The following is a 27771-nucleotide window of genomic DNA, read 5'->3' on the forward strand; positions in this document are numbered from 1 at the left end:
AGATGACCTGGCAAGATAAGATAGTTTCTGAAGGTTCTTTCTCAAGCTGAACTGCCAAGTATTCAAAATCTACTGCAGAGACCACAATTCCTTTGGGCTGACCACGTTGTTCAAAAGCCAAATACACATTTGCCTAAAAGATTATTTTGTAGAGTGCTAACACAAGGCAAGTGCTCTCACAGAAGTCAGAAGAAGCAATTCAAAGACAAATGTCTCTAAAGAACTTTGATATCAATTGTGAGACATGGGAGGTACTGGCACAGGATCATCCTGCATGGTGTGGCTATATCAAAGAAGGCTGTGTGCTCCAAGAGCAAAGCAAAACTGCAGTATCTCAAAAGAAAGATGAGATGCACAAATTTTGAAATATCTCCATCTCAAATGTTCATATTGGCTACTCCTGCCTGGCCTGTGGTAGAGCATTCTGAGCCCATATTGTACTGATTAGCCATAACTGAACACACTATACATCAACCCCAAAATTTTGGCCCTCTTTCCATACAAAGGACAACAGTCAATATGGAAATATGTTTTGCATGATTGTACCCATGTACAAATTGCTTGTCTTCTCAGTGAGAGGAGAAAAGAATTTAGAACTCAAAATTTTTAAAATGTTAAAAATTATTTTTACATGTAATTGGGGGAAAATAAAATATAAAGTTAAAAATGGGAAATAATTATTCAATTAAAAAGTGGAAATGGAGAATTAAGATAAACAAAGATGTGTATGAACAGATAAAGAATGAAATAATTTGTCCTAAAAGAAAGTGACTACAAAGTAATTGAAAATTTTTCTAAAACAAAGCCAAACTCTGAGGAATTTAAAAACCAGTAATGAGGCAGCTAGAAGGCACAGTGGGAAGAGTGCCAGGCCTGAAGTCAGGAGGTCCTAGGTTCAAATTTGACCCCTCGCCATGTGAACCTGGGCAAGTCACTTAACCCCAATTGCCTAGCTCTTTTTTTAATTTTTTAAATTTTTTTTTAGAAAAATGGTTTCCATGGTTACATGATTCATGTTCTTACTCTCTACCCCCCTAACCCCCCCCCTTCCTGTAGCCGGCATGCATTTCTACTGGTTTCTCCATGTGTCATCGATCAAGACCTATTTCCATATTATTGATAGTTGTACTAGGGTGGTTGATTAGAGTTTACTTCCCAAATCATGTCCACATCAACCCATGTGTTCAAGTAGTTGTTTTTCTTCTGTTTCCACTCTTGCAGTTCTTCCTCTGAATGTGGGTAGCGTTCTTTTCCTTAAATCCCTAAGAATTGTCCAGGGTCACCCAATTACCTAGCTCTTGCTACCCTTCTGTTTTAGAACTGATACTAAGACAGAAGATAAGGATTTTAAAAAACACAGTTTGGTGCTCAAGGACTGTTAATGAAACCTACTTTTCTCTTGTCAACAAAGGCTACCAGAATAGAAATGTTGCATACATTGCCAGATGGAGGTCTATTTGCATAAGCTATTGGTTTTTATTAATATAGTTTTTATTGGTTTTTATTAATATAGTTTTTCTTTATTAACAAGGGAGCTTTTAATTTGGAGACTAGAGAGGCATTTCCAGAAATTATTATTCAATGCAAAATCAAAAAGCATCAATGAACTCTATGGGATCACCTCAAGCCACCTTCTCCCTCCCCTGCCAAGAATCTGTGTCCTTAACTCTCCTTCCTCCCTTTAAGCAAACACTGCTCAGTGCTGCATCCTGGTCCTGATCAAATTATGGAGCCTGGTAGGGAGAATGAAAGCTAAGACAGGATGCCTGTGCTCTGGGAAGAAAGCTAAGACCATTGTGAGAAAGGGCAGTTGCTTTGTTGCAAAGTATGCTCTTTTAACCCACATTCTCCACCCCCATTTGCAGCTCTAAGTAACTTACTGAGCTACCTCCCCAGCAATGTTGAACCTTCGTCAGCAATCAGTTTTGCTCCTCCTCTTCTCCCATCCCTGCACTATTCAGTATCTAGAAGGCAGCTCCAATAACCAAGTATGGGAACTGGTGCTGTGATCCTGCTCACTGGTGAGTGGAGGCCCTTGGGATGTGGGAAGGGAAATTAAATGATTGGGAAGTAAGGAAATTCCAGTCTAGTAGTCTTACACCTTGGAGTTCTGAGGAGGAAAAATGGAGAACCGAGGGAAGGAAGGGAGTGAAGAGGACTAGAGCAAGACCCAGGGTTGGAGGTGAAGTAGAGAGGTGGCCGAGGGGTAGTAGAAAGAATAAGAAAACCAATACAACAGCTCATGGCATATGATTGTGAAGGAACACTATTGTGACATTAAGAAATGATGAGCAGGACAATTTTAGAAAATCATGGGAAGACCTACATGAAATAATAAAGAGCAAAACAAGCAGAACCAAGAGAGCACCATATACAGCAACAGAAATATTTGTGCAAGTCTACCTCCAGAGAAAGAATCAATAAATAGAAACCAGCAAAACAAAGTTTTATATATACATGTAGTTTTTTGTCAAATGATGATTTTCTCTAGGGTGGGAAGGAGAAGGAGAGTAGGAGATAACTGGGAATTTTAATATAACAAACTAATTAATTAAAAAAGAAAGAAGAAAACCAATGCCATGGAGACTAGAGGGCACAAACTACAGCCAAACCAAATATATGGCCAGATGGGGAGTTCCACAGACCCAGATCAAACTCGATGTGTTCCATGAAGTTTCCCCTTTATCCTCTAGATACAAGTAACCTCTCTTATGGCATATTTTATATTCCTTTTTATTTTATTATTTTGTTTCAATGTTCCTTTTAAGGGTTAGTAGTGTGTTAAGGGGAAAAGAGCACTAGAGTGAGTTCAGGAGATTGCTGGTTCTTACAACCCTTAATAGTCGTGTGTCTCTAAAAGAATTGAACTCTCTGAATCCTAACTTCCTTATCTGTAAAATAGGAATGATAATGCTTGCACTACCTCCTTCCTAGAGCTGCTGTGAGGGAAGCAGTTTTATAAGTCATAAATGTGAATTTGTGTTAATTATGGACTTGTATTAGAATTCAAATTATATTTATCTGAATCTCTCCTTAATAGACTATATACTTCATTAGAGCAGGAACCACATTTTATTGTTCATGGTTATCTATCTCAACACTGAGCACAATGTATTACTCCTAGGAGATGTTTGATAAATGTCTGAAGAAAAGAAAGTGTACTTTGTCCTCTACCCACCAAAAGTTACTACTCATTAAGACTTAGTCTACTCTGACAGTGTAGGGTTGGAGGATGAGTAGAAGTTTTTCCAACTAAGAAGAGATGGACACAGACACTGTTCTAGCAGTGACTGGGGTTGGAAGACAGAGATACATTGACCTTGGGAGAAGTTATGGCGGGGCCTCCAGGGCCTTGATCAGTAGTTACATTTATGCCTCAGTTTTTTCTGAGTTTCAGATTTTCCATTCCCAGTGATTTTTACCCCCATCACTTTCCCATTCTCTGCTTAAACACTGTCCTTCCTCTCTCTAGATTCTTTTTAGTTCTTGCTATTTGACTCAAATTTATCACATTAAGGGGAACAGGATGTCTAAAAGTTTTATAAGAAAGAGACTATTGCACCATAAGAAATGATGATCAGATTAATATTTTTAAAACATGGAAAGACCCACATGAAATTATAAAGAGTGAAATGAGTAGAACCAGGAGAACATTATATATAGCAACAGGAATCTTGTATGAAGAATGGCTTATATATGTCCACCTCTGGGAAAAGAACTGATAAATAGAAATAATCAAGAAATAGTTTTTTAAGAAGAAGGAAGGAAGAAGGAAGGAAAGAAGGAAGGAAGGAAGGGAGAGAGAAGCAGAGAGGGAGGAGGGAGGAAGGAAGGAAAGAAAAGAAAAAGAAGAACTTTTTAAGGGATAGTAGCATGTTAAAAGGGAAAGAGGTTGTTTGGGGAAATTTAGGGAGAAAAACGTATAAAATGCCCCATAACTCTTCTCCCTCAGCTACTGGGAAATATAATGAAAAGTGCACATTCTTGACCCTTGTCCTGATTCTGTTGCTGATGGATTGATATAGATTAGGAAACTGTGGCCCATGGAGTTTAAATAGTCTTTTTAAAGTTAAGAAACAGGTCAGTGATGAACACTGTGTCCATGTGATATAAAGGTTGATTGAGGAAATTGGGGCCTTGGCATCTTCATTTATCAAATGGGAGAGTTGGACTACATAGCCTTCAACATCCCTTCCAGAAAGCTCTAGACCAGTGATGGGCAAACTATGGCCTATGGGCCAGATTCGGTCCCCTGAAATGTTCTATCTGGCCACACAACATTATTTCTAATCTGACAAATACAAGAAGTAGGATACAATACAATGAAACTTCGAAAGAGTTGCCTTAGAAACAGACTGACAGATGAGCATTTCCTTTCCTTTGGTCCCCTCTTTAAAAAGTTTGTCCATCATTGTTCTAGACCTATGATCCCATGATTAATCATATATTTTCCTAGCCCTGGTCTCTTGTCATGGATTCAACTTGGACATCGAACATCCCATTATTTTCCAGAAGGATGTAGCTGGTTTTGGGCAGAGTGTGGTCCAGTTTGAAGGATTCCGGTAAGTATTGCTGGACACTGTACTTGTGGAAACCTTCTTCCTTCCAGGCTTTCTAGGCTCTGGCTCCCTATGAGCAGATTTGGGAGAGGAGTGAGATGCCACTTTGAACCTTCCACCAGGAATACTTCAAGGTCACAAGAAATGACCTCCTTACTTCCAAGGCAGTTCTGTGTGGTATTCTAGGGAGTTATGAGAGTAAACGGGGGAGGGGGTCACAAATCAGACCCAAAATTCAAGCTTTACCTTTACTGGCAACTCTCCCAGCAACTAAAGGAATACTTCAATACTACATGGGAAAAGAGGAACAACTGTACCAACCTACTTCCTTGGGGTGCAGTGGGGGAGGAGATGGTTCAGTTCTCACATTGACCTTCCCCCAAGAAAAAGCCATGAAGCTATGAACTCCAATAACTCCTTTTTTATCTTCCTTCATGAGTCCTAATATTTTTGCCATTTTTTCCTCTGTGGATACCTTATCTTTTCCCTTTCAACTTCTAATTACATACCTCTCTAAACCCCCAGGCTCGTGGTGGGAGCTCCCTTGGTAAAGGTTTCTGACAGCCAAACAGGGAGACTCTATGAGTGTAAATATGATACTGGAAGATGTGTGCCCATCCCCTTACAGAGTAAGTACCTTTCACCCTTGTTTTCAGTTCTCACCTTTTCCATTGCCATCTGTATCTGATGGCTTTCTACTCCATTCCATTCTTGGTCTTCTCTTCCAGATTCCTGATGCCTTTTTGTTAACTTTTTGGGGTTGCCTGTGTTTAGGTGAATTACTCTTACTTTTGTAGTGATAAAAATATTATCCTCTTTATCTGTTTGTATTTTCTTGCACTTCCCTTGGAGGTTAGAAGGGAAATAAAAGATAATCATTAGGTAGGAATGTGGATTTAACCAGCCAAAAAGCTACATTGAAATCAGGAAGCTTTCTGATTGGTTGAGAGTGAGCCCAGCATCGTCAAACAGACCAAGGAGTTCAGTACAAAATTCTTATGTGAGTAAATCCCAAATTGCATGTGTTTTGGAGGCCAGTATTCAAGCCTAAGAAAGGATCATGGACCAACATCAGTCTTAAAGACTAAAAAAAGAGCTTCAGAAAGAAGAACTTAGAACTTAAGTCCCACTGGGTCAAGTCTATTTTGTTTTCTTTTATGTATACTTCTAATTACTTTCCCTAATTAGTTATTTACAAGTATGTATATTTTCCTTGCCCTTGTAAATAAACCCTAGAAGATGTACTCATATGGTTTAGAGCAGTGATGGCAAACTTATGGCACAGGTGCCAAAGATGGCAAGCAGAGCATTCTCTGTGGGCATACAGCCACCCACCCTACCCCTAAAAAGTTTATTACTAGAACAGCAGGACTCAGGAGGAGCTGCTCCCCTCTCCCTCTCCCTCTCCACCATGCCTGGTGACATTTTTTCACATCCCCTGCCCCTCTGCCCTGCAGCACAACAGGCGCGCTTTCTTCTCCCCTGCGTGGGGTAAAGGGGAGACTGGGCATGCCTGGCACTCTGTGAGGGGGCATAGAACTCAGTCTTGGGGTTGGGGTGGGGCCCAGCACTCTGTCTCTAAAAGGTTAGCCATCACTGTTCTAGAGAGTATGATAAAATATAATAAAGTGGGAGATATGTGATAAGTGATAAAATGGGAGAGAATTCCAAAATTAGGAATCCCTTAGTTATGGAATGGTAGCAGGAGAAGGAGAAAGGATATCTGTCCCTCTTCTAAACTTCCCTGTTTCTTCGGAGAGCTGTTCCTCCAGTCCCCCAGACTAAAAACTTCAAAGTCATCCTCAAATCCTTACTTTCTGTTGTCCTACTTATACAATCAGTGGCCAAGCCTTGTCAATTATAACTTCATGATATATATTGTGTCTTGTCCCTGAATTCTCCTCTCATGAACACCACTCTAAAGTCAGTCTCTTGGAGGCAGCTGGGTGACTCAGTGGATTGAGAGTCAGGTCCAGAGATGGGAGGTCCTGGGTTCAAATCTAACTTCAACATTTCCTAGCTGTGTGACCCTGGGCAAGTCACTTGACCCCCATTGCCTAGCCCTTACCACTCTTCTGCCTTGGAACCAATACCTGGGATTGATTCTAAGACAGAAGGTAAGGTTTTTAAAAATAACAATAACAATAATAATAACAATAATAATAATAATAATAATAATAATAATATGAGTCTCTTATCACCTCCCAGGTTGGACTATTCCAAAGCAACAGCATTTTAATTGGTCTGCCTGTCCCACATCTCTCCCCACTCCAAACCTCCACTCAGCTGCCTCGTGATTTTCCTAAAGCACAGGTCTGATCGTGCTATTTCCTTGCTTGACAAATTCGAGATGCTCCCTACCATCTCTAGAATCAAATACAGATTCCTCTCTTTGTCATTCAAGGCCCTCACGATCTGACTCCAACCTACCTTTTTCCAGTTGATCATATATTACCCTCCTTCAGGCATTCTTCAGTCCAGGCAAACTGGTCTTTTGGCTGTTTGTCACACCTAAGGCTCACTCCCATGTTGGCACCTTTGCACAGGCACCCTCTTTCCATGAATACCTTTCCTTACCTCTGCCTCTGAGAATCCCCAATTTCCTTCCAAATCTAATTTAAGAACTTACTTCTATAGTTCAAAAGCCTTTCTTGGTCTATCTTCTTCCAAATATATATGCTATATATGTAGATGCGCTATATATATGTATATATATACAGATATATGTATATATTTATATGTGTATCTAAGTTCCATGAGAGCAAGAAAACTGTTTAATTTCTCTCTTTATATACCCAGCACCTAGCCCAATACCTACTGTATAAAGGACACTTAATAAATGTTTATTAGTTGCTGGATTACCTGCAGCAGATTTCTGTACCCAGCAAGCTAAGTAAGGTCAAGGACTTGGAACATCAGGAGTTCTGGTTTGGGTTGAGGTTTAGAGCTCAGGAAAGAACAAGAAAGTAAAGAAAATTAAAGTCTTGGGGCCAAGGGACAAGGTCCTGAGGTTGGTTCTGAGAAAAAAGCTGAATCACCTCCAAAGTGACCCAGTTCAGTGAATCCCAACACCCAGGGATGGACACTTATGCTTCCCTTACTCCTAGATGAGCTGTTAACCCTCTTGTTCTTAGGACTTCCACCTCCCTCCTTTATTTATTTTTGTAAAAACCCTTATCTTCTATCTTAGAATTGATACTAACTATTGGCTCCAAGTCAAAAGAGCATTAAGGATTAGGCTTGGGATTAAATGACTTGCTTAGGATTACACAGTTAGGAAGTGTCTGAGGCCAGATTTGAATCCAGGACCTCCTATATCCAGGTCTGGCTTACTCTCTACTGATCAACCTAGCTGCCGAATCCACCACCCTTCTTAAAATGAAATTCCTCATCCCTTTAACTCCTTATACCCATGTACATGTGTGACCATGACTATCTGATCATTATACATGTCTGTGTCTCTCCAGTCCCCCAAGAGGCAGTGAACATGTCCCTGGGGCTCTCTCTGGCTACTGGTCCAAACTCCTCACAATTATTGGTGAGTTCACCTGGGTCACAGGACATATAGGGCTCTGTAGAGTGGGAGGGGTAAGGTACCAAAAGATACAATATCTAGATGTGGAAGAAGTTAGAAAATAGGAGAAGAATTAAGTCAGCAAGCATTTATGAAGTGCCTACTATATGGCAAGCCCTGGGAATTTTTTTTAAAAAGTGAAAAAGCCCCTCCCTTTTTTTAAAACCTTAACCTTCAATTTTGGAAGCAATACTGTATATTGTTTCCAAGGCAAAAGAGCTGTAAGGGGTAGGCAATGGAGGTGAAGTGATTTGCCCAGGGACACACAGCTAGGAAGTGTCTGAGGTTAGATTTGAACCTAGGACCTCCAGGCTCTAAGCCTGGCTCTCAATCCAGGGAACCACCCAGCTGCTCCCTGAGAAAGTCTTCTAGCTAAAGCTTTAGGGGAATACCTTGACACCTGGGGTCAGTCCCCTTTCTCAAATCCAACTTCTCCCCAGGCCTGCGGACCTACAGTACACCAAGCCTGTGGGAAGAATATATACATGAAGGGTTTCTGTTTTGTGCTGGATTCAAAGCTACAGCAACGTAAAACAATTCCAGCAGCCCTACAGGGTAAGTCATATTCCCATGCATGATAACCATGTTGTCCAGAACCAAAATTTGGAACATGTCTTCTAACCAAAGATATTCTTTCTGCAGGATCTTGTAACAAAGAACTTTTTTTTTTAACATTTGTTAATATTTATTTTTTTTGAAAAGTTAACATGGTTACATAATTCATGCTCTTACTTTGCCTTTCACCCCCCAAGCTCCTCCCCCACCATGGCTGATGTGTATTTCCTCTGGTTTTAACATGTGTCATTGATCAAGACCTATTTCCAAATTGTTGATCATTGCATTGGTGTGGTAGCTTCGAGTCTACATCCCCAATCATGTCCGCCTCAACCCATGTGTTCAAGCAGTTGTTTTTCTTCTGTGTTTCCACTCCTGCAGTTCTTCCTCTGAATGTGGGTAATGTTCTTTTCCATAAATCCCTCAGAATTGTCCTGGGTCCTTGCATTGCTGCTAGTACAGAAGTCCATTACATTCAATTTTACCACAGTGTATTGGTCTCTGTGAACAATGTTCTTCTGGCAAAGAACTTTTCTTGAAATTGGGACTATTGTGGAAAATTGGGGATTTGGGGTCATTGTAGACATGATAGACACAAACAAATTCTGCATTCTGTATTCAAATATGAGACACGTGGGTGTTTCAGCAAAGAACCCTGGGACACAAGGAACTCAAGTGTGGGACCAACCTGCATGTATAAGCCTGGCTACCCCAGGACACATCCAACCTAACTGTAGGAATCCTGATGACGGCTCATATAGTTCTGTGCCAAAGCCTAAACTCATATCCTATTTCCAAGTGAGTGAAAGGGAATCTAATATTCTAATGTCATGACGGGGGATTTCTGGTACAGTATGAGGAAGCAAGGACTAGGAAAAGGAGTGGGAATTCTTTCCACAGGACTCACTATTTATTAGGTTCTGCTTTGGCAAGGGTCAAAAAGTCCCTACTCTAGGGAGCTACCCATGATTTAAAGAGTTCAAACAATAGGTATACACAAAATTATGGAGGAAACTTCTGCATGGCATGGGAGGTTGGTCTAAATTACCCCTTAGATCCCTTACAGCTCTAAGTTCTCTATTCTATTTGGAAGGAAACATTTCTGTCAGAAAGACTTCAGAGATTAATTTGTGAACTGCTTGCCTTTCTCCTTTCATACTCACAGAGTGCCCCAAGCAAGAAAATGACATTGTCTTTTTGATTGATGGCTCTACCAGCATCAATTCCCATGACTTTCAGCAAATGAAGAGTTTTGTCAGAGCTGTAATCAATCAATTCAAAGAGACCAACACACTGGTGAGGACTGGGAGGGGAGGTCTAGTTTCTACTATCTCTGGGTCACAATTGGCATTTGGGCCGTATTTTCCCTTTACTTTGGGAACAAGGATTTGAATTGGCTGGATGGAGGATGGATGAATGACTTTCTGGGTTGGGACTGGAGAGAAGTGGAAGCCACCTTTCCAACCGCTTCCTCTTGGCTTTTCCAGTTCTCATTGATGCAATATTCAAACCTACTGAAAATACATTTCACCTTTGCTGACTTCCAAAGAAGCACCAACTGGGGCAATCTAGTGAATCCAATTTTGCAGCTGAGGGGATTGACCTATACTGCCACAGCCATCAGAAAAGTGGTGTAAGCTCCCTCCTTCTTACAGACTTCCTTTCACTTAAACCACTTGCATCTCAGTGACTCTCTGACTGATTGACTCTCTCTCTAAACTGCATGTTGGTGTTCTATGCTAACATATGACCCTCCCAGGAGAAGACACCTGTGTCCTACTGGGAAGGAGTAGGCCTGGGAAGCAGTGAAGGTACCCACAAAGGCAACTTGAACTGTTGTGTTCTTCCAATTCTTCCCAAGGGAAGAATTAACCACTACCCAAGAGGATTTCACCTTCTAATTCAGGAGGAGCTGAACCATGACCAAGCCCAACAACTAGGACTCAGCTTTGAACACAGACTTCAGGCATTAAGAGAGTGATGACAGTTACTCCTTCAGGAATGTAATCCAGTAGTTATTTAATAATAATAATAATATCTAGATAGTATTTACTCAGTGCCAGGGCTTTACAAAATACAAAATAGTATATTTACAATATACTAAGGATTTTACATTTATTCTCTCATTGATACTTATGACAATCTTGGTTTAGGTAGGTGTTATTTTTATCTCCATTTTATAGGTGAGGAAACTGAAGCAAATAGTAGCTAAGTGACTTATCAAAGGGCACACAGTTAGTACATATCTAAGGCTATATTCGAACTCAGGACTCCAATTCCAGAGCTTTGTCCACACCTAATGCTTACCTAAAAATTAAGGTCTGTGTGGCTAGAGAAGAAGAAAGCATCATTTCTGTCCTAAATAAATCACACTTAAAATGTTATAGAAGCAGAGGTGGGGGTGGGGTAGCTAGGTGGTTCAGTGTATTAAGAGTCCAAAGAGTTCAAAGCTGGAGATGGGAGGTCCTGAGCTCACATCTGACCTCAGAGACTTCCTAGCTGTGTAACCCTGGGCAAGTCACTTAACCCACATTGCCTAGCCCTTACTGCTCTTCTGCTTGAGAACCAATAGACAGTCTTTAGTCAAAGAAAGAAGGTAATGTTTTTTTTCTTAACTGCTATAGAACATAAATTATTGTCTTCACCTAAAGATGTGTGTTTCTTAAGTCTACCTGTCCTCACTACCTCTCCTGTTTCCTGAACCATCCCTTTCTTAGTTTTATAGGCAGATATTCTGGTGCCTCCCTCCAGAATCAGCTATTACTCTATTACTTTTTTCTTCTCAACAAAAGTTATGTCTTTATTCAGTGAGGGAAAAAGTCTCCATAAGGTTTTGTCCCTTTTCTTTCCTTGAGTAGAACAGAATTATTTCAAAGCTGGAATGGAGCTCGGAAGAATGCCACTAAGATCCTCATTGTAATCACAGATGGAGAGAAATACCAAGATAAGCTACAATATAAAGACGTCATCCCCGAGGCAGACCAGGCAGGGATCATCCGATATGCAATTGGGGTATGGGGCCCATTTTTTCCCACCTATTGCTTCTCCCCAAAGTATCTCATCCCCTGTTTTAGAAAGAGGCACATCTTCCCCCTACCTTTGGTCCCTGAGATTGCTATCCCTGTCCCATCCTGCAAGACAGCAATCCTTCCTGAGAGAGCCCATGCTTCAGGTGTGAGAGTCTGTCCCCATCAGACTCTGCCACTGTTTGCTGATGGCAGGTGGGAGATGCTTTTGAGTATGCCAGTGCCCAAGAGGAGCTAAACATAATTGCATCAAAACCAGCAAAGGAGCATGTGTTCCAGGTGAATAACTTCAGTGCTCTAAAGAACATCCAGGAGCAACTTCAAGAGAAGATATTTGCCATTGAAGGTAGGTTGGAACCCCAGCTAAAGTCTAAAGTGATGCTGTAGACCAGTGATTCCCAAAGTGGGTGCCACCACCCCCTGGTGGGTGCTGCAGCAATCCAGGGGGGTGGTGATGGCCACAGGTGCATTTATCTTTCCTATTAATTGCTATTAAATTTTAAAAAAAATTAATTTCCAGGGGCGCTAAGTAATATTTTTTCTGGAAAGGGGGCGGTAGGCCAAAATAGTTTGGGAACCACTGCTGTAGACCATGTGCTATAGACTAAAGTAATGCTGATCCCAATTTTGACTCCAAATTCTAGTTCCCTATTTTTCTCTGAAAACTCTTCAGCCTACCTCCAACCTACCATTCCAGATACCTTACATATAATACTCCCCTTCTTATATTCTGCAGTCTAGCCAAAATAGCATTTTTATTTTTTATTTTAATTTTGAATCTTTTCTCCTAGTTACATATTTCATGTTCTTTCCCTCTCCCCCAAACCCTCCAACCCCCCTTAGCCGATGCACAATTCCACTGGGTTTTACATGTATTATTGATCAAGACCTAATTCCAAATTATTGGTAGTTGGTCTAGAGTTATCATTTAGTGTCTACATCCCCAATATTATCCCCACAGCCCATGTGTTCAAGCAGTTGTTTTTCCTCCCACAATTCTTCCTCTGAATGTGGCTAGTTTTCTTTCTCATAAGTCCCTCAGCCTTGCACTGGATCCTTACATTGCTGCTAGTAGAGAAATCCATTATGTTCGATTGTACCACAGTGTATCAGTCTCTGTGTACGATGTTCTCCTGGATCTGCGAAATAGCTTTTATAAACCCTTATCTTCCATCTTAGAATTAATACTATGGCAGAAGAGAGGTAAAGACTAGACAACTGAGTTTAAATTACTTGCCCAGGGTTACACCGCTAGGAAGAATCTGAGACCAGATTTGAAACACTGTTTTTGGGACTGGCTTTCTATCTACTGAGTCACCTAGGTGTCCCCCACTCTTCACAAACGATCTTCTTAATGTTCCTTACATACAACAATGCACTTATCTCATTTCTACATTTTCCCCCCATGCCTAGAATGCACTTCCTCCTCATTTATGACTCTTAGAATCTTTAATTTCCTTCAAATCTGAGCTCAAGTATCAAAACCTATCAGAGACCTTTCCTGAGCCCTCCATGTGCCAGTGACACCTACAAAATTGCCTTGTATTTATTTTGCATGTACTTACACATGGAAGTATTGTCTCCTTTGATAGAATATGCTTCTTGATGGCAAAAAATAGTCTGATTTTTGTCTTTATAGCCTCAAAACCTAGTCCAGTGCCAGGCATTTAATTGGTACCTAATACGTGTTGATTGATTGATTGAATGAACGAATGAATGAATGAATGCCCTAGTGTCGATCCCCTAGCTTTGATGGATTTCTTGTCATGGCTTCCTCTGGTGAGAAGTTGGAAATAGCATTCACAACATTTTCTCCTTAGAATGAAATACCAGCTGTTAGCCTCAAAGTTTGTCCCCTTTCTTCAATCTCAACCTTTGAGGTTTCCAGAGCCCCCCAGAATCAGATATATTGTGTCCCCACAGGTACTCAGTTCAGAAGCAGCATCTCCTTCAGACATGAGATGTCTCAGGCTGGCTTCAGTGCTGCCTTTTCATCTGTGAGTGAGTCCTCCACTAGATGAGGGTTATGTGGAAATGGGAAAGAAGGGGAGGATTACAAGCAGGTATGGGAGAGTTTTTCTTTTTAATGACCATGCCAGATACTTCTTTTGGGCTGGGGAAATTCCATTACCTCAATATCTCTAGATCTAACAATTTTTCTGGCTTCAGATGGGACCAGTCCTAGGAACTGTAGGGAGTTTTGACTGGTCTGGAGGTGTATTCTTATATCCATCAAATCGGGATCCTAACTTTATCAAGACATCCAAAGAGGACATGAATGATGCTTATCTGGGTAAGGAGAAACTGTGAAGGTGGGGTGGAGAAGAGGATGGGAAGTGTAAGTAGGGCAAGAGAATTCTTAGGTGCGAGAAGAGAAATGCTTCCTTAGATGTCCCCACCCACCCCAACAGGAGGGCAGAAGACAAAAGGCACTGGGGAAATATAGGGATCCACAGAAGCTTTGTCTCTTCAGGTTACTCCACTATGGTAGCTATTTGGAACAGAGTTCAGAGACTTGTCCTGGGAGCGCCTAGATATCAGCACACAGGAAAGGTTATAGTCTTCACTGATATTGATGGCACATGGAAGCAGGAGGCTGAAGTCAAAGGGACACAGGTAAAGAATTAAGAACCTGGAGTTATAAAGAGCAGTTCTGTTGAGTTTGTGTGTGTGAGAAAGAAAGGGTATGGGGCAGGAAAGACAGAGAGATAGAAATGAAGCATGAGAAAGAGGGAGAGCAAGAGATGGAGTGTGTATGTGTGTTTCTCTGAGGGAAATTTAGAGCACCAAGAAAGATGGCTCTTGAATCTGGAGAAATAGAGGGACTATAGTGACTTCTTTCTTCTGAAGAAGGAAGGGGGATATGACTTCAGAATCTGTCATGACAGATTGGATCCTATTTTGGGGCAACCCTCTGTTCTATTGATGTGAACCAAGATAGCAATACTGATCTGATCCTCATTGGAGCCCCCTATTACTATGAACAAAGCCGAGGAGGCCAGGTGTCCATTTGTCCCTTACCTCGCCAGGTAAGGCAGCTGATGTGGGATAGGGTGGTTCTTGGGTGGGATTAGAATGTCTAAAGTACATGATTTGAAGTGAGTTTCAGAACCTATCATAATTTTTACTTTTCAGAGGGCCAAATGGAACTGTGAAGTTGTTCTCCGGGGGCAGCAGGGGCATCCCTTGGGCCGTTTTGGGGCAGCACTGGCTGTAGCAGGGGACACCAATGGGGACAAAACAACTGATGTAGTTGTGGGGGCACCTGGGGAGGAAGAAAACAAGGGAGCCATCTACTTGTTTCATGGTATATCTGGACCCAGTATCAATCCTTCCTATAGCCAGGTAAGAAATTATTCCCAGACATGTGTCATCTCAGAGTTGGGGGGGATATTCATCTATGCCTTCATCCAAGTCATTGATAAAAATGTCCAGCATAAATAGGCCAAAACCCTGTGGCATTTGACTAGAGACATCATTAATTCAGTTTGATTCAACTAAACATTTGTGTATTTTAAAATTAATATTCACTATCTCCAAAGTATAATATTTATAGAGATTTATTAATATTTAACTTGAGAGCTAGAAAACACAAGGAATTTTCTCCACTCACTTCATGTGGAAGAAAAAGCTAGGGCAACAAAAACTGGTCACCACTCAATTCATGTAGAGGAGAGGGCTAGAAGGGCATTACCCAAAACTTATATACAATCATGCAAAAGACTCACATAAACAGAAAGGAAAAGGAATTGCGGGTAATACAGAAAGGGAGTTTGGGTAAAGTAGTTTTAGGGATTCAAGATTTTCCAACTATACACATTTCTTATGGGGCAACTAGGTGACTTAGTGGATAGAATGCCAGTTCTGGAGACAGGAGGTCCTGGGTTCAAATCTGACCTCAGACACTTCCTAGTTGTGTGACTCTGGGCAAGTCACTTAACCCCAATTGCCCAACATTTACCTTCTGCCTTGGGACTGATACTTGTATTGATTCTAAGACATGGGTTTAAAAAAAGAAACATTCCTTATGTGCCTACTACATGTACTTAGTAAAACACTATGTGTTATGAACAGAATTAAGTGTTAGAGAAAGAGTCCAGGAAAAAACTAAACAGATCCTGTCTTTAAGGAGCTTACATTCTACTGGGAAGTTACAACATATAGACAGAAAATCAGTACTCTTTGGATATGATCATTTACCCACTTCCAAATGTTCAGAATGCAGTTCAGCATACACTTGTTAAACCCCTATTATGTCAAAGGAACTGTACTAGGCACTGGGATTACATAAAAATGACATGGTTCTTTCCCTCAAGTAGTTTCCCTCAAGTACAAATATTGCATGTACACAGGTAACTATATTACACGATCTAGACCAATCTGATAAAGAAAACAATACTTTCAGCTGCAAGAATTAGAGAAGGCTGCATGGAGAAGGTGACATCTGAGCTAACTAAGCATGAAAGACAAAAAAAGAATTCTGAGAGGTAGAAATGAAGGTATGAGAGAAAGTCTATGCAAGAGTACAGAAACAGAAAAATAGTATATCAAGTTAAGGGAATGGCTAATAGTCCCAGTTTGGTTATAATGAAGGATGAGAGAAGGATGAATATGAAATGAGTCTGGAAAGGTAGATTGGAGCCAGATTGTAGTGGGAGGGCCATTGAACTTCTTATAATCTCTGATCCTTTTATGATTTCACTCCCAGAGAATCAGTGGTTCCCTCCTTTCCCCCACACTCCAATATTTTGGGCAGTCCCTAAGTGGGGGACAAGACCTCACTGAGGATGGACTCATGGATGTGACTGTGGGAGCAAAGGGACAGGTGCTGCTGCTCAGGTGAGAAGAGCCCCACCTCTTCCCTTCTGTCTTCTAATCATTAATACACTACTTCTGAACAGTCCGCTCTCCTTCCAGAACCCACAGATCCCGTTCTCAGTCCCTATTTGATATTCCACAGGACACGTCCAGTGCTGAGAGTTGAAGCGTCAATAACATTCACACCTCCAGAGTTGACAAGATCTGTATTTGAGTGTTGGGGACAGGAAACTACCAACCAGGAAGCAGGGGCTGCTGTAATCTGCCTTACTATATACAAAAGTACTCCTGACCGGCTGGGTGAGTGTTCTACCATCAGAGCTGGCAATCCCCATCTCTCCTATATTATCTGAACCCCACCAACATAGGAGTTCCAGGCTCTGTCATCTCTACTTCCTGGTTTCACCTCCAGGTGATGTCCCAAGCTCTGTGGCTTATGACCTTGCTCTGGATGCTGGACGCCTGAGTCCTCGTGCCATATTTGATGAAACAAAGAACTGGACACTAACTAGAGTTAAAACTCTGGGCCTGGGGAATCACTGTGAGATTGTGAAACTGCTATTACCAGTGAGTCAATAGTAGGATGTCTGGATTTTGGAAGAAAAGGGAAGTTTTGACTGACGAAAGCACGTTTGGGGAGCAAAATACTTGCACTCTGGTTAGAGGGTGGGTGAAGGTGGGAAAAGATGGAAATTAGGCAAGGGGGAAGAAGGATAGATGACTTAGTACCCAAGAAAGGTCAGAGGCTGAGAAAAACAAAGGTGTTAGCCTCATGGGCATGAGAAAGAGTGAAATGGAGACTATGCCTCAATCTGAAAAAAAGAGTGAGATCAAAGTCATCACAAAGAATTAATGTACTTGGGTCACTGATATGCATTTTTTCTCAGTATTGTGTGGAGGACTCAGTGACCCCCATCAGTCTGCGCCTCAACTTCTCTCTAGTGGGACAACACATCGTCTCATCTAGGAATCTCAGACCTGTTCTAGAAGTGGGTTCCCAGAACCTCTTTACCTCCCATGTGAGTCTCTAAAATATGTTATTCTTCCTCTCAAGCATCTACAGTGATTCATTATTGCCTATCTATTAAACCAACCCAAAGTTCCTCTGCTTGTTATTTAAGGCCTTCCTTAATCTCCACTCTATACATCCACATTTATTTCCTGCTTTCCCCTAGAGTAGATTGCTCTGTCAATCTCACTGTCTTTAATGTGCCAACTCACACTTCCCTTCTAATATGCCCTTCCTACTACTTTCTGGCTATCTAAACCCTACCAATTCTTTAAGGTTTAACACAGATTCTGTCTCCTTCCTGAAGTTTCCCCCCAGCAACTCTAGCCTATATTAAGTCCTCTCTTCTCTGAAATCCTGTTGCACATAAAATAAATACTAAACTGTTTAACACTAGTTTTCTGATTTTTTTTTCAATATCTGTCCATCTTTTCTTCCCATTACATTATAAGTTTCTTTAGGGAAAAGATCTTGTCATCAGAGTTATAACTAGGGACAAACAAATAGAGCTTTGTACCAGTCTGCCAACATCCCAAAGTGGAAGTTTCCTTCATGACCAGTTGTCCTAATTTTCCTCCATGGCTTACTGCCTCAGTACTTCATAATCTTCTATAGATCCTCTGCCATGAAGTGCCCCAAAGGTTCTGCTCGTCTCACACTCCACTGCCATACTTCCCACCTCCCATCTTTCTCTTCTCTTCCCAACTCCAATCCTGGGGGAGGAAGTTCAGGAAGAGGTCTCCTGGTGGGATTCCTTAGTATACCCACTTTGGAGACTTTATTCGACCACCTCTCTCTCCTCTCTAGAGTGCACCTTCTCTATTGCACCTTCAATGTGTTAGACCCCCTCTTCTTCTAGCCCCACAGCCTGCTGCCTCCACCACCCTATGCCCTTTTCCTGGGATTAAAATCTTCTCCTGAATTTGTCCCAGGCATTAGAATTTCTAGTTACAGCTCTACTTGTCCTAGTCTTCCTCTGATTATCCCCAAGCATAGACCACATAGTAGATTGTACAATAAATCCTTGTTCATTGACATAGCCAGAATTTCTAAGTTCTGTAGGGATCAGTGAACAAAACATGGAACTCAAGATTCAGATGCTGGATATGAATCGATCAAGAAGGCCTTTTTCTTGCAGTTCCCTTTTGAGAAGAACTGTGGAACAGATCACTTCTGTGAGGATGACCTCAGCATTACTTTCAATTTCTCAGGGTAAGCGAGCTATATTTTCTAGAGTTTACTCTTTTTGCTGTACAATTCCTTCCTCCATTACTGCCCAAGATTTTTCCAATTGCTTTTCCATTTCAACTGTGCCTGCTATCATTGTCTTGTAATTTATTCTACTATTTACAATGACCAATTCTTGTTATCTTCATATTTTTGACACTAATCTCTAAATTTTCTGTTTTACAAACCTAAAAATGCTAGATAAATGCTAGGCCTTATTAGTTTTGTTATTATATTATCACCTTGTCCCAATATTCCTTGGATGCATTCAATTTCCCCTTTATTTTTTACCACTTTTCCCCTGATTTAACTCCTTTTCATTCTTTTAATGTGTCTGTTGTCAATTTTATTGTGTTCCACAATGAAGAAGGTAAGATCTATGGGTCATGAAGGGAGCAACTGTTACCAGGAACCTTGAAAAGGCAACTGTGTCATCCTCAAAAGAAGACTGGAGCCCATCCCTATAAAGCACTCTTGTTCAAACTTCTAGATCAGAATTTTGAAACTGGTTCTCCCACTACTGGGGTGATTGTGTCAGGAGGAAGAGCCAGGGCAGCAGAAGCAGCTGGATCTTTGCATATACCTTCTGTATTCTCTTACATTTGTCTGTGCTAAATGTTGCAGGCTCCAGGCAATCAGTTTGTGGTGTCCTTTTTCTTTTTTTTTTCCTTCCTTCCTTTCTTCCTTCCTTCCTTCCTTCCTTCCTTCCTTCCTTCCTTCCTTCCTTCCTTCCTTCCTTCCTTTTTCTTTTCCTAGAATTCATGGTGTTATGAAGGGGAACACAGAATTAGTCTTCGCCCTAGAACATTCATTCTCTGGAAAGTTTTTTATCTACCAGTCTCTGTACCAATGGAACTCAGTGTTAGAAAAACATCTTGTGACCAGATTGAATCATCCTTAATCTATCTTTCTTATCTCCCTCAACTGGTATCTTGTTTTACTTGTTTATTGAAGCCTGGTTAATGATAAAGCTTGATTCTAATGGTTACTATTATATTTAATAAAATTCTTAACTAGAAATCAATAATTTTACAGCAGTCAGTCTCCAAAGTTAGTCAGGACTCCTAATCCTAATCTTTTTTCCCTGCAGGCTACAACTCCTAGTGGTTGGGAGTAATCTGGAGTTGAATGTGACAGTAACAGTGAAAAATCAGGGGGAAGATTCTTATCGGACTATGGTTACCTTCTTATATCCCCCAGGATTATCCTATAGAAGAGTGTCACTGACCCAGGTAAACATTATATTTACATGATAGGGTTCTCCTAATGCCTCTCTCTCCTCCCCCTAGTTTCCTTGTCCTTTTGCATCATCATCTGTTTTTTGTCTCATACACCTCACCAGAAGTGGCATCCTCAGCGATCTATGCATCTTGCATGTGAGGCGGCAGTGCCAGAGAACAAGACCCTGAAGAGTACCAGCTGCAGCATCAATCACCCCATCTTCCAGGAAGGAGCTGAGGTTAATGTCTCCTACTCTCCCACATCCTTTAGTCTCTCTTTTTGTTCCTTTTTCTCCTTTCTTATTTTCTTCTCTTCATCTTGGCTCGTGATCCTCTCCTGCTACATCTTTCTCATCTGTGTTTTTTCTTTTCATGATATAGAACCCTATTCTAATATTGAAACTGAATTTTAATTAATTAATAATACTATTCACATTGAATAATCACTAATTTGTCCAATAAACTATTTTTCCAATATACAGAAAATCCTCACTTACAAAATTAGGTAAATTAGGGGCAATTATTCATATCACAAAGGAAGTCTTTTTTTTTAAACCCTCTCTTTCTGTCTTAGTAACAACTCTATGTAATGTAGTAACAACTTAGTACCATCTCTAAGACAGAAGGCAACGACTTGGTTAAATGACTTCCCCAGGGTCACTCTATCTATTGTGCCACCTAGCCGCCCCTAACAAAAGAATCCTTGGCTAAACAAAATGATTCACCTTCCCCCCCCCCACCTCCAACACATACTCCAGGTTCTTTTAATGACAAGCTCAGAATATGATTACAGTGATTGAAATACAATCTTACAATATACTTGTTGCATAAAGCTATGTGTACCTCAGTAGTGACCTCCTGAAACTATAGATATTTTTGTTCTAGGGAATTATATTTTACAGGATATCACTTGAAATCATTGAGCTATTGGTTGGAATTGGGAAATGTTTTCACTATATAAAGCTTTACATTGAAATTATAACCTGGGGGCAGCTGGGTAGCTCAGTGGATTGAGAGCCAGGCCTAGAGATGGGAGGTCCTAGGTTCAAATCCGGCCTCAGACACTTCCCAGGTGTGTGACCCTGGGCAAGTCACTTGACCCCCATTGCCTACCCTTACCACTCTTCTGCCTTGGAAGCCAATACTCAGTATTGACTCCAAGATGGAAGGTAAGGGTTTTAAAAAAAAAAAAAGAAATTATAACCTGAGTGTCAGTTGGACTCTGATCCATGGAACCATGGAATCAAAATAAGGTGTCCTCTTTCAATAAAAATTTCTTTAATTCACTTTGACCTCACCCAAAACACCAGGATTTGGCTGAGGACATCAGATGGCAAAAGAGGTTTTATTGAATCACACACACTTGTATCCGAACTCTTCTTTACAGTTATGAACTCTTTTTTCTCATTATTTTCTGAATAGCTTCTAGTAACAGTTTCTTTTGATGAATGTCACCTTCCTTGTGCACCTGCAGGCCACTCAGGATCAAGGATGGGCAAAACAGAATTGTTCTTCAGCATAAATGCTCTGCTTCGACAGTTCTTGGGTTTTAGTTTTGTGGACTTCCCTGGAGAGCTGAGGCTTCACATCTCTATTTTGTCTCCTCCCAAGTTACCATCTATTGTTAGACCTTAAATGCACAAAGTTCCCTTTAGAGGCCAAGTGGGAATATTGGCTTCTCTGCAGGTCCATGTCCTGCCCTGTGTGTCTGTCTGGGTATGCATTTCTCTCCTTTCTACCATTTCCTTCAGGAGGACCTCTCTGGAGACTCTTGTGTCTTCTCCCTTAATAGGACCTCTCATTTCTCTGACATTTCTTTTGGATCTCCTTCTGTAACTTTTCTGAAATGTCCCCATTTCCTTTTTTTTTTTTTTAATCTTCATCTTAGAATGGATATCAAGTATTGGTTTGAAGGCAAAAGAGCAGTAAGGGGTAGGCAATTGGGGTTAAGTGACTTGCTCAGGGTCATATAGCTAGGAAGTGTTTGAGATCAGATTTGAACCCAGGACCTCCCATCTCCAGGCTTGGTTCTCTATCCACTAACCCACCTGACCCATCTCCTTTTAAAAGCAGCTACATAGCTCGGTGGATTGAAAGTCAGGCTTGGAGAAGGAAGGCCTTGGGTTCAAATATGACTTCAGGTATTTCCTAGTTGTGTGACCCTGAGCAAGTCTCTTGACCCCCTCCCACCCCCCTACCCCGCTGCCTAACCCTGCTGCTCTTCTGCCTTGGAACCTATACTTAATATCCATTCTAAGAAGGTAGAGTTTAAAAAAAAAAAAAAAGCCAAGTCCAAGGGCCAGCTCAAGATGTTGAAATCTATTAACAATAACATCAAATCAGCAATATCCATTGAGCTGTTCCATGAAACAAAAGCCATTGAGGCAATGAGCACCCAAGCTCATTCAGGAAACTTTGGGGAAGAAGCTAGAGAAAGAAGGTTACCTCTGGGAGCATACCCACTACATAATGCTCAAGAATCCAAATTAAGCCCTTGCTATATACTAATTACTGTGTTAGGTATCTATGGAGGATACCAAAGAAGCATAGGATATGAAGAATTTCTATTTTCAGTGATTTTCTGTTCCCCCAGGTCACTTTTGTAGCAACATTTGATATCTCTCCCACTGCCAACCTTGGAGACAAAGTGCTTGTGAAGGGCAAAGTGAGCAGGTAAGCCCAGGATGCATGGAACTTCCTCCCTTCCAGCTCACCCTTACTTCCAAACAACTCCTCCTCTGAATCCTCCCCAGATGATTCCATCGTTCAACTTAACCAACATGTATTAAGCACTTACTATGTACCAGGCATTGTGTAATTTTTTTTAATAGTCGTTGCCTTCAAGAAGTTTACATTTTATTGAGATGAAACAACATAAGTAAATACAAAACAATTTGGAACTGATGGAATTAGAAAATGATTCTTAATGGAAGGTGGCACTTAAGCTCAGCTGTGAAAGCTGGAGGTAGGAGGGAGGATGTGGTCACAAAAGGTACAGATGAATGGGGCTGCTCCAGGGCTCTGTGGAGAGGGAGCCAGGCTTGGAGATAGCACATCCTGGGATCAAATCTGGCCTCAGATTTGTGAGATTCTAGGTAAGTCACTTAACCTCAATTGCCTAGCCTTTACCATTCTTCTTTCTTAGAACTAATTAAGGGAGAAAAAGGTACAGATGAAAAACAAAAACATTCCAAGACACTGGAGAATATGTGAGATTGAGATGACTTAAAGGGAAAATCAGAAAGCTAATTAGGACAGAATAACCTCCCTTCTCTTTCATTCCAGTGAAAATAGCACTCCTAAGTCCAACAAGACCACTTTTGAATTGGAGGTACCGGTGAAGTATGCTGTCTACTTGGTGATCAGCAGGTACCAACTCTCTTGGCCACTGGCAAAACTCATGCCTTGGCCTCAACTCACCCTTTACACTGAGTCTTTTTTTGGCATGAAACCCCTACTTCCTTGTACTTGTCTAAATGTTAAAGTGAATTTATTTATCTAAGATCGTGACTTTTCTGAATTATCTGATGTGGGATGCACATACTCTCAAGTAGGATGTGGCCTGAAGCCACATAGAGGAAGGGAAAGGCTAAGGTTCCTGTGAAACAAAGGGCAAACTAGAGCTCTTAAGGTGTTAGTACTATCAGGGAGGTGTCACACACACACACACACACACACACACACACACACACACACACACACACACACACACACCATGCAAAGCCTAACATTCCAGATAAAAGAACTAGGTTTCTTAAGTGAATAATAGGAGTGCCAAACAGTGTAAAAGTAACCGAGAACCCAGGAGTTGACAGGAAAACTATTTTTAAAAGCAAGATACTAGACCAGAAATGAGTCAATAATACCAAGTGGGGAGAGGAAAAGAACATGAAATATGTAACTACAAGAAAACATTAAAAAAATAATAATAATGCCAAGTGACATAATCTGGTGCTATTAATCTGCCTATTTCAGGAAGGCAGGGGATTAAAAAGATTTCTAGTCTGTTTACCTTTCTGGAATTTGGGTGTTGGGTTTTCATTTTCTTTTTTTGGAGGGAGGCCACAAAATGGCTTGGGCTCTTAGAGATATTAAATAAGGTTCTCAATATGTGAAATAGGAGAATTGGGCATGACTTAGAAAGCATAAAGTGAAGTGTAAAGAAGCCTGTGTTGGCTGAAAACAAAATTACAGTAGAATTTTTGTAATCATACACTTTTTGAACTTATCTGTAAGGCTGGTCTAAGTTAATTATCCATCTGTCTGGAAGCACTGGGCATGTTCCTTAACGCTTTAAAATTCCTTCTGCCACACAATGAAGAGATTGGATTAAATCATCTCCAAGATTTCTTCTAGTCCCAATATTCTAGAATTCATACTGAACACTCATTCACATCTACATATTTCTACGGATATACTAGTAGAAGAATTGCTTTTCACACCCATAGATCCCCTCTTCAGTTTTACTACTTACAACCTATAGCCATATTGCACACTTGTTCTCAACTCACATTAAGTGCTTAAACCAGTGATGGGCAACCTTTTGAGCTTGGTGTGTCAAAATTCGCCAAAAAAACAAGCATAACTTGGGTGGTGTGTCACTTTGAGAAAAAAAACATAATTTTGCGATATTTATAATTTAAAATGTATAATTGTAATATATAACGGTATTTAATAAACCAAACTAAGTAAATTAATGTAGGTAGAATTGCCATCTGTAGTGAACAGAGTATATACTTCTCTGTATGCAGCCACATGTCATCAAAAATGGCTACATGTGTCAGTGCTGACACACGTGTCACAGGTTTGCCATCACTGGCTTAGACCTACCTACCGCTCCTAAACAGCCACAGCTACATTTATTCATTCCTATGTGAGCCAGCATGGCATAATGGATGATAAAATGCCAGACTTCGAAGGTATCAAGAAGAACTAAGTAAGAATCCTCTCTTGGATACAACTAGCCATGGGCAAATTACTTAACCTTTGTTAGTCTCAATTTCCTCATTTGTAAAATGGGGATAATGATTCCTTTAGTATCTATTTCACAAGGTCATTAGGAGATTCAAAAAAGTCAATGTGTGTAAATTTTGCAAACATTAGATGCCCATCATTATTAATTTGGTGGGACTCTTGCTCCATATTGGCATGAACATGTTTCACATATTTGTGTGTGCACAATCAGCAATTTAGTCCCCACAGGGCTGTGTATTAGTCCATTGTGTAGACACACTAAGTCAGGGGAATGAATGGGGGCTTCCCCAAGACCTGCTTTTTCACCAATAGTTCCTTTCTCTCCAGCAAGGAAGAATCCACTAAGTACTTAAATTTTTCTGCTTTCGAGGAGAAGAAAAGCCAAGAGGTCAAGCACAGATACCAAGTGAGAGGATGGGGAATGCAGCTTCTGAGTTCTGGCCAGAAATTGAAAAAAGGCCAATAGTAGGTGGGGAAGTTATGATTAAGGAAGGAATAGCCAAGTGGGTCTGGGCAAGACTGAGGTGGAAGAAGGATTTGGGATGAAGGAATGAGAATCTAGTATTTATCATATTGAGTTTTCTTTCTTCTTTTGGCAGGTGAACAATCTGAGTAAGCAGGATCTGCCCAGCAGCATTAACTTCTGGGTTCCTGTGGAGCTAAATAGGATGACTGTGTGGGATGTAACCACAGTTGATTCCCCCCAGGTGCCCTAACATTGATTCCAGGGATTCTTGCTTCACATCCCAGAGTAATCATGTATCAAACAAACCAAATGTCTATTATATTCTGTTATCAAATCACCAGCGCTCTCTCTCTCTCTCTCTCTCTCTCTCTCTCTCTCTCTCTCTCTCTCTCTCTCATCTCACTCTCTCTCTCTCCCTCCTCCAGAAAATCCCATTCCCATGTATCTCAGAGAGGAACCCTCCAAGTCATTCTGACTTCCACACCCAGATTCAGACAAGCTCTGTGCTGGTGAGGATTGATCCCAGGACCTGCCCCCAGAACCAGTGCCCATAGAGTTGGAGGGGGATGAGAGAGTAAGGGTAGATAAAGAAACAATAGAATTTCTCAATTCCAGAGTAAGAATCATATCTCTGTGATACTATGTAGTAACATAATATTGGCTTGTAAATGCTCACCACACCCCAAATCAGGCAAATCTGCATTTTCTTTTTCTCTTATTATCTATTCCCCCAGATTTACTTGTTTCCTCCCTTCCAGGACTGTTCCATTGCGGTTTGCCTCAAAATCAAATGTGATATCTCCTCTTTTGGTGTCCAAGAAGAACTTGATTTCACTCTCAAAGGCAATTTCAGCTTTGTCTGGGTGAGCCAAGTAAGTAGAGATTAGACAAGAAAGTTTTATTCAAAGCTAGTTGTTTTTCCAGCTTAGAGCCAGACACATCTCCTATATTTTGTGGCTGCCTCCAGAAACAGAAAATCCAACCTCTCTTTGGCAGACACTGAAGAAGAAGTGGCTGGTCAGAAGTTCAGCTGAAATAATTTTTAATGAATTAGTATATTCTCAACTTCAAGGACAGGAGGCCTTTTTGAAATCCCAGGTATGTGTTGGGAAGGTAATGGTGAACTCTGCTCTTGGGATAAGATTCAATAGAACTATCATGATAGATGTAACTGTGTAACCAGCCAATTTGTAGTAGAAGTGCGGCCTGGAGATTTCCCCTACCTGGAGCAGATATTGGGGCTTAGGAAAGAGAAAAGTTAAAAGCAAAGGACTCAAGGTCTGAAGTGGGGATGAGGTTTGTCAGCAAGATGCCTGATCTCTTTTGATGGGTTCTTCCATGAAATTAGATAGAAACAGCCCTGGAGGAATATGAAATTCACAACCCCATCCCCCTTATTGCTGGCAGCTCTGTGGGGGGACTTCTGCTGCTGATGTTCATAACAGCTGGTCTCTTCCGGGTAAGATTATCTGAATCCCTTGCTATGTGCCTCTTCTGATAAGGATCTCTGTTTCCCCTTTTCCATCTATCTTTTCCCCCCCACTTCTTTTATTTTCCCTTCTTCCTTTTTCCCCTTTCACCATCTTTTCCCTACTCCCCAACATTTCTGCAGTTATCCCTTTTCTTTTTTCCATGATGTCCTGATTCCCCCTCCCCCAGCTTGGCTTCTTCAAACGTCACTACAAAGAAATGATTGAGGAAAATATCCAGAGTACTCATTTCAGCAATGAAGATTCCAACTCCTTGACAGATGATTTGCCTGCCCCAAAGTAACTGCTTCTCCTGTTGATCAGTCTTCCCTCATGAGGACTATGTGTGCAACTGTACTCTCATTTGGATAATCTTAGCAGGGATGCCAAACATATAGGATAATTTTGTTTTCCTGTTATGTGCTATCACTTTCCTCTATAAGTAGTAGAAATTTTGCATTTTGCATACGTCTATCAATCTTTACACTTGTGCAAAACTCCCTATATGCAAATAGCAGCTAGCTTCCATTATTGTTCTTGTCATATTAAATGAGAATGTGAAATGTATGCTTTCCATTATCAAGAGTTTTCCCTTCATATATCAAGTATCTTAAAATAAGAGTGTGCTACTTTAATTGTATCCATAAAATTATTTCTCTGTGTGACTGGAAATATGTAAGAAACCCTAATTTATTAAATAGCCTCTTTCACACAGACTATACTATTATTATATCATTAAGAGTGTAAATGACAGTGAAGAAGAGTGTCATCTGCTTTGTCATTTCATTCTAAGATCCATGAGGATCTTTCCATCTGACTTGCAGCTAAAACTTTCCACATATATTGTATCTTCATTAGAATGTGAGCTCCGTAA

At 40.8% G+C, this 27771-nt stretch overlaps 1 protein-coding gene across 1 annotated transcript; it reads left to right on the forward strand.

The window, feature by feature from the left end:
* Positions 1–1990: 1990 nt before the first annotated feature.
* On the forward strand, positions 1991–27574 carry LOC123231280 (integrin alpha-D-like). Its single transcript, XM_044657537.1, has 30 exons — positions 1991–2021; positions 4457–4562; positions 5085–5188; positions 8027–8097; positions 8574–8688; positions 9854–9984; positions 10176–10321; positions 11547–11700; positions 11910–12060; positions 13638–13711; positions 13884–14007; positions 14188–14330; positions 14603–14743; positions 14850–15059; positions 16423–16553; positions 16675–16832; positions 16945–17099; positions 17420–17551; positions 18680–18753; positions 19859–20000; positions 20111–20227; positions 22582–22661; positions 23274–23357; positions 25290–25368; positions 25562–25669; positions 25854–25937; positions 26187–26300; positions 26425–26526; positions 26777–26887; positions 27088–27574. Exons 1-30 carry the CDS (start codon positions 1991–1993, stop codon positions 27199–27201), a joined length of 3486 nt encoding a protein of 1161 aa, XP_044513472.1. The 3' UTR covers positions 27202–27574.
* The last annotated feature ends 197 nt before the right edge of the window (positions 27575–27771 follow it).

Source organism: Gracilinanus agilis, chromosome 1 (assembly GCF_016433145.1).
Source record: "Gracilinanus agilis isolate LMUSP501 chromosome 1, AgileGrace, whole genome shotgun sequence".
NCBI classification, from domain to species: Eukaryota; Metazoa; Chordata; class Mammalia; order Didelphimorphia; family Didelphidae; genus Gracilinanus; species Gracilinanus agilis.

What these genes read in the sequence shown, in the direction of transcription:
- LOC123231280 (XM_044657537.1), top strand. Translation starts at nt 1,991, where the DNA reads ATGGGAACTGGTGCTGTGATCCTGCTCACTG. An exon ending in GGACAGGTGCTGCTGCTCAG is followed by an intron (nt 16,554 to 16,674) that starts GTGAGAAGAGCC and finishes GATATTCCACAG; the next exon opens with GACACGTCCAGTGCTGAGAG. An exon ending in TCTTCCAGGAAGGAGCTGAG is followed by an intron (nt 20,228 to 22,581) that starts GTTAATGTCTCC and finishes CTGTTCCCCCAG; the next exon opens with GTCACTTTTGTAGCAACATT.